We start from the raw sequence: 5,487 nt of genomic DNA on the forward strand, positions 1-5,487 counted from the left end.
ATTTAAGCAGATAAACATTTGTTCTCTTGTAAACTGCATTTGTTCATTTATTGTTCTCTTGTTTTCTTGTATTTTTATTTTATTTTTGTTGAGTTCTTTTATAAATGGAAAATGTCGGCAGTAGATAAGCTCTAAATTATTTATATTTATTTATTTATTTATTTATTTATTTATTTATTTTTAGATTGAAGAGCTCGCGCTCTGTGACGTGTACATCGGATAGAACGCATGCACACCTGTTTGATATTTCCTCCAGCTGCTTGCCCAGGTTCATATTACACACTGCTCGAAAGGCGCGTGCTTTAATTAAACAACAACAACAACAACAACAACAACAATAATAATAATAATGACAATACTACTACTACTACTACTACGAATAATAATAATAATAATAATAATAATAATAATAATAATAATAGTTCTTCTTCTTCTTCTTCTTCTTCTTCTTCTTCTTCTTCTTCTTATTGTTATTATCATTAGTATTAATAATGATAATAACAATAACAATAATAACAATAACAATAACAATAACAATAATAATAATAATAATAATAATAATAATAATAATAATAATAATAATAATAATAATAACAATATTATTATTAATATTGTTATTATTATTATTATTATTATTATTATTATTATTATTATTATTATTATTATTATTATGTGAAAGATTATTGTTGTCTTTATTAGGGCTCTATAAATGTACTCTAAGCCGTAAATTAAAACAAAATCATCATCATTAAAGTAAAATCATCGTGCATGTAATAGCCAAAGTGTTGGATACAGGGACAGATTAGACCATTTAATTGCAACTATAAGATGTCAAATTCTATTTTATTTTAACTCATTTTAAATGGTCTCTATTTAAAAGTTTCATATAGTTAAATAATCTATTTAAGATATAACTTTTCAGATTTTCTGTCATATCTTAGATATAACAAACTTATACTTCGCTAGCGGTACTAATACACATCATTCTCTTTATTCCTTTATTTAATTTATTCTTTCTTTCTTTCTTTCTTTCTTTCTTTCTTTCTTTCTTCTTTTTATTGTTCTTCTTCTTCCTCTTCCTCTTCTTCTTCTTTTTATTATTATTATTATTATTATTATTATTATTATTATTATTATTATTATTATTATTATTATTATTATTGCATGCATATCCTGACATGTTTCTGTGTCCTGGATAAAAAAAATAAAATTTTGTTATTCTCCTGCTTTAGGCCTGGATTTTTTAACGACACCTTTGAGATTTCAGGTCTAACTTTAGCACATAATCAAAAACGTCTAGGAGAAAAACGCTCCACGTTTTCACTAATGTGTAAATCTCCCGTTCCCTTAAATCACGGGACTCATATGTAATATATACTCGGAATAAAGGTTAATAATGAAAAAAAAATATTAAAACCTAATCGCATTATACAATCCTATCGTGTTGTTAAAATTAAATAGGCTGTTAAATTTAGATAAAAATAATCGATGATATCTGTGTTTTAGATAGATAGATAGATAGATAGATAGATAGATAGATAGATAGATAGATAGATAGATAGATAGATAGATAGATAGATAAACACTAGGTTATTGCACTGAGCACAAGTGCTTTTGTTTTGGCTGTAAGCGCATAATTGGGTTCATTTCAGATTCATTTCAGGTTCAATTAATTTAAGAGCTTTTTGAACAGCCTTCGGTCTCAGGGTGAAGAAAGCACGTCCTCCTTCACGTGTCTCAGGCCGCGCGTGACACAGAGCACGTGAACACGGGCTCATGTACATAGTGCTGTTAGTTGTGGTGCCGCTGCTGGTGGGTTAGTGTCCGAATGTTTCAATGAAATACAGATAAGAGAAATAAAAAAACGAAATAATGAAACGTTTGACCACAAATGCGTATTTACTCGTTTTTATGAAACAAACTGCAAATATGCAGACAGACAAATGTGTCCTGCTGAAGAACAGACGGAAGCATCTTTCAGACAGGCAGACAGACAGGCAGACAGATGTGTCATGCTGACAGACAGATGTGTCATGCTGATAGACAGACAGGCAGGCAGACAGACAGACAGGCAGACAGACAGATGTGTCTTCAGATTAATAACCGAGAAGAGAAAGTTTTCTCTTAATTTATTGTAATAATTCTAGTGTTATGTGCTATTGCATTTCATAAATAATAGAATATCATTTAAAAGAATGATAAAAAAAATAATTACACATTTCTAGAAAACTTGATGTTTGTCTCTGAAGCTGCCCGGATGCACGCGCACGCTCAATCCATTCCATCCGTCCGGGTTCCTACAGGAATATTGGTCTCCTTGGCAACGAGGAAGCGTCATGGCGGACGAATCCATTTCTCTACCGTGGTCAGGAACGTAAATGAAAGAGCCTTAAACTCATCCAGAGTGTGTTTGAAAACATCTACACATAGGTTCTGTCAATTAAGATGTACATATATCATATAAATCTTTCACTTGTACGCTTTAACAATAAGAAAATGCTGTATTTAGTTGCTATAATATTGCAATGGTTTAACACTCAATGGTTGATTCCAGTCTCTGGCTGTTTGAGTAAACATGGCGGCCCGTTGCTTAGCACGAAATGTTATAAGATTCTAACCTTAATTTGACAGGCGTCTTTACTGATTTTATTGTTTATCGTATTAACGTGTGTGTTTATTTTATACACCGATAAATATGTCGGATTCGGAGGAAGAGAGCCAGGACCGGCAGCTGAAGATGGTGTTAATCGGAGACGGAGCTTCAGGAAAGGTGAGGAGGGATTTACAGCAGCTTTGGTTCTAATGCTAAGTGCTAATGCATCCTACGCTAATCTACGTGCTTTATTATATATATATAACAATATATTATCTTTTTAAATAAACGTCGAGACACAGTTGACAAAGCTGTGAGTGAGTTGAACGCTAAATGCTGTAGAGGTTTGTTGTTATTTTGGCTGTATTTTAGCAATATCGCTAATAAACACACGAATCCTGTTGATGCCACATGTAGAGAATTACACGAGACATATAACATGGCACAAGAGTGGAAGAACATATAAGAGTGTGCAAACAAGCAACAGTGTATAAATATACAGACACAGATCTACAAAAGTGCAGAATTCTATATGGTACAATAAAACCTCAAATACAATGTCTAAACTATTAGGTAAATAAAAGTGAATAATCATTGCACACATACATGTCATTTGTGAACGTAAACATTTCTGAATATTTCTTTTTCTTTTAATTATTTCTATTCAATCAAGACCAATAATGTATTTATGTTTGGTTAAACCCTTAATGTGTATTGCTCGGTGAGAACAGGAACAGATGTACACTCACTTAAGCAGGAGTACTAAAATATAAGGACATTTACATTATTTGTGTAAATTTATTGTTTACCTTTATCCCGAGTGACTTACAATTTTTTTTTTTCAATTTATAAAATTGAGGGTTAAGGGCCTTACTCAGGGGCCCAGTAGTGACAACTTGTGGACCCAGGATTCGAACTCACAACCTTCTGTTTACTAACATGCTAATGACGTGACGTGACATACAGCTAAGCATGGTGACCCATACTCAGAATTCGTTCTCTGCATTTAACCCATCCAAAGCGCGCGCACACACACACCGTGGACAATTGGAGAGGGTTCGGTGCCTTGCTCAAGGGCACCTCAGTCATGGTATTGCTGGCCTGATACTCAAACCCCCAACCTTAGGAGTCAAACTCTCTGACCATTAGGCCACGACTTCCCCAAAGTTTTACTAGTCAAACACCTTAACCACCTTAACACCTTAACCACTAAGCTACCATTTCCCAGTACCAGTATTGAAATATTGTAGTATATTTTCCCATATTAATATTCCGTGACTGACTGGCAAACGCTTCTTATGAGCTTTAATGTAGTCTAGCTTACATTAAATTGATCATTTGGCTCTGTGTTATACCTGGCATGCAGAGTAGGATATTTAGCCAGGTTTTTAGACCCAGTTTGCTTATATGGACAAATTTTTAAAATGGAGAGTGAATCTCTAAATGGAAGCTGGACAGGAGCCTAGTGTGGTCACAGATGAGGACGATAAACGAGCCTGGGCAGAGATGATCCTGTGGTGTCGGAGTGTAAACAAACATGGGCACATACGATGCTGCGGTGTGTGATGGTAAATGAGTGTGGGCACCAATGATTTGTCGAAGTGAAATGGGAAACCTGTCAGTCTATGCTTTTCCGGTGTCCAGCTACACTTAATAAGTCGTCCTGAAAGATCAGAGGCCTCGATATATTTTCATAGGTTCAGTTTGATGTTCTGCTAAAAACCTGTACAAGTTTGTGTAATGTAACAGCTCAGGTGACAAAAGGACAAAACTCTTAACATGAACAGGGGAAAGCAGAGATAAGGAAGTTTCTGTCATATTGTGAAGAAAACATAATGAAACTCGAATTTGCCATTTGTGAGTTGTATAATGTCATTTCACACCTTGGAAAGTTTGAAGTGTCCGTGTGTGTGGGGGGGGGGGGGCAAGTGCGCAACAATTTGGAATTAAATTGCAGCACAGAAACAATAGCGAGTGTAAATTAGCGAATAGCATTAGCAGTAGCTAATTAGTATAATTAGCTAATGCTACTAAGCTAATTAGTGTAGTCACTTTATCAAGTACTGTCAAGTCGAGTCGAGAAGCTTTAATTGGCATTGTAATCATATATACCTGATGCAGTACACAGTGAAACTGTGTCTCTGTAGAAGCTTACTTAAGCGACCATGTTGATCCGATGTCACTCCATAATCTGGGAAGGAACCGGCAGATACAATTTCAATTCGATAAGGCATTTAAGTGCCTCTGACCTGTTTTAATGAGGAAGTACATGTTATAACTACGTTTTGAACCATGGGTATACTATCTATGCTCACAGTTTTACAGTCTTGTATAAATACTTAAAAGTATCTTATCCCATCTGAGTAGTAATTCAGTTAAATGTTAATTTAAAGCTAGACACCCCCCCACCCCCTCCATTTTCCATAACGTGTATCTTAGTATTATCGTTCCATGCCACCTTTTTCCTTTTAAGTCTGAACATTTTGATTATACTGTATATCTGATAAAACTGATGCAATCTTGTCTAGGAAGAAACTGAACAGACTGTACTTATATGTTTAAAAAAAAAATCCTAAGCGCACACACACACCCAACACACACACACACACACACCCAACACACACACACACATACCCCCACCGCACACACACACACACCCCACACACTACCCCCACACACACATACCCCCACCATACACACACATACCCCACCACACACACACACACACACACACACACAAACACACAAACACACACACACAAACACACAACACACACACACACACATACCCACACCTCACACACACACACACACCCCACACACTACCCCCACACACACATACCCCCACCATACACACACATACCCCACCACACACACACACACACACACACACC

General features: G+C 35.4%; 1 protein-coding gene across 2 annotated transcripts in view; it reads left to right on the top strand.

The window, feature by feature from the left end:
• The first annotated feature begins 2,415 nt into the window (after positions 1 to 2,415).
• The window catches only part of rab28 (RAB28, member RAS oncogene family), a 29,657-nt gene continuing 26,585 nt past the window's right edge, over positions 2,416 to 5,487 (top strand). Inside the window, exon 1 of one of the 2 annotated variants that reach the window (XM_027171654.2) lies at positions 2,416 to 2,770. In XM_027171654.2, the coding sequence (XP_027027455.1) occupies positions 2,696 to 2,770 (75 nt within the window). In that variant the 5' untranslated portion in view covers positions 2,416 to 2,695. The remainder of the gene's footprint in view (positions 2,771 to 5,487) is intronic. The other variant, XM_027171653.2, reaches the window with a different exon arrangement.

Source organism: Tachysurus fulvidraco, chromosome 15, assembly GCF_022655615.1.
Source record: "Tachysurus fulvidraco isolate hzauxx_2018 chromosome 15, HZAU_PFXX_2.0, whole genome shotgun sequence".
Lineage (NCBI taxonomy): Eukaryota > Metazoa > Chordata > Actinopteri > Siluriformes > Bagridae > Tachysurus > Tachysurus fulvidraco.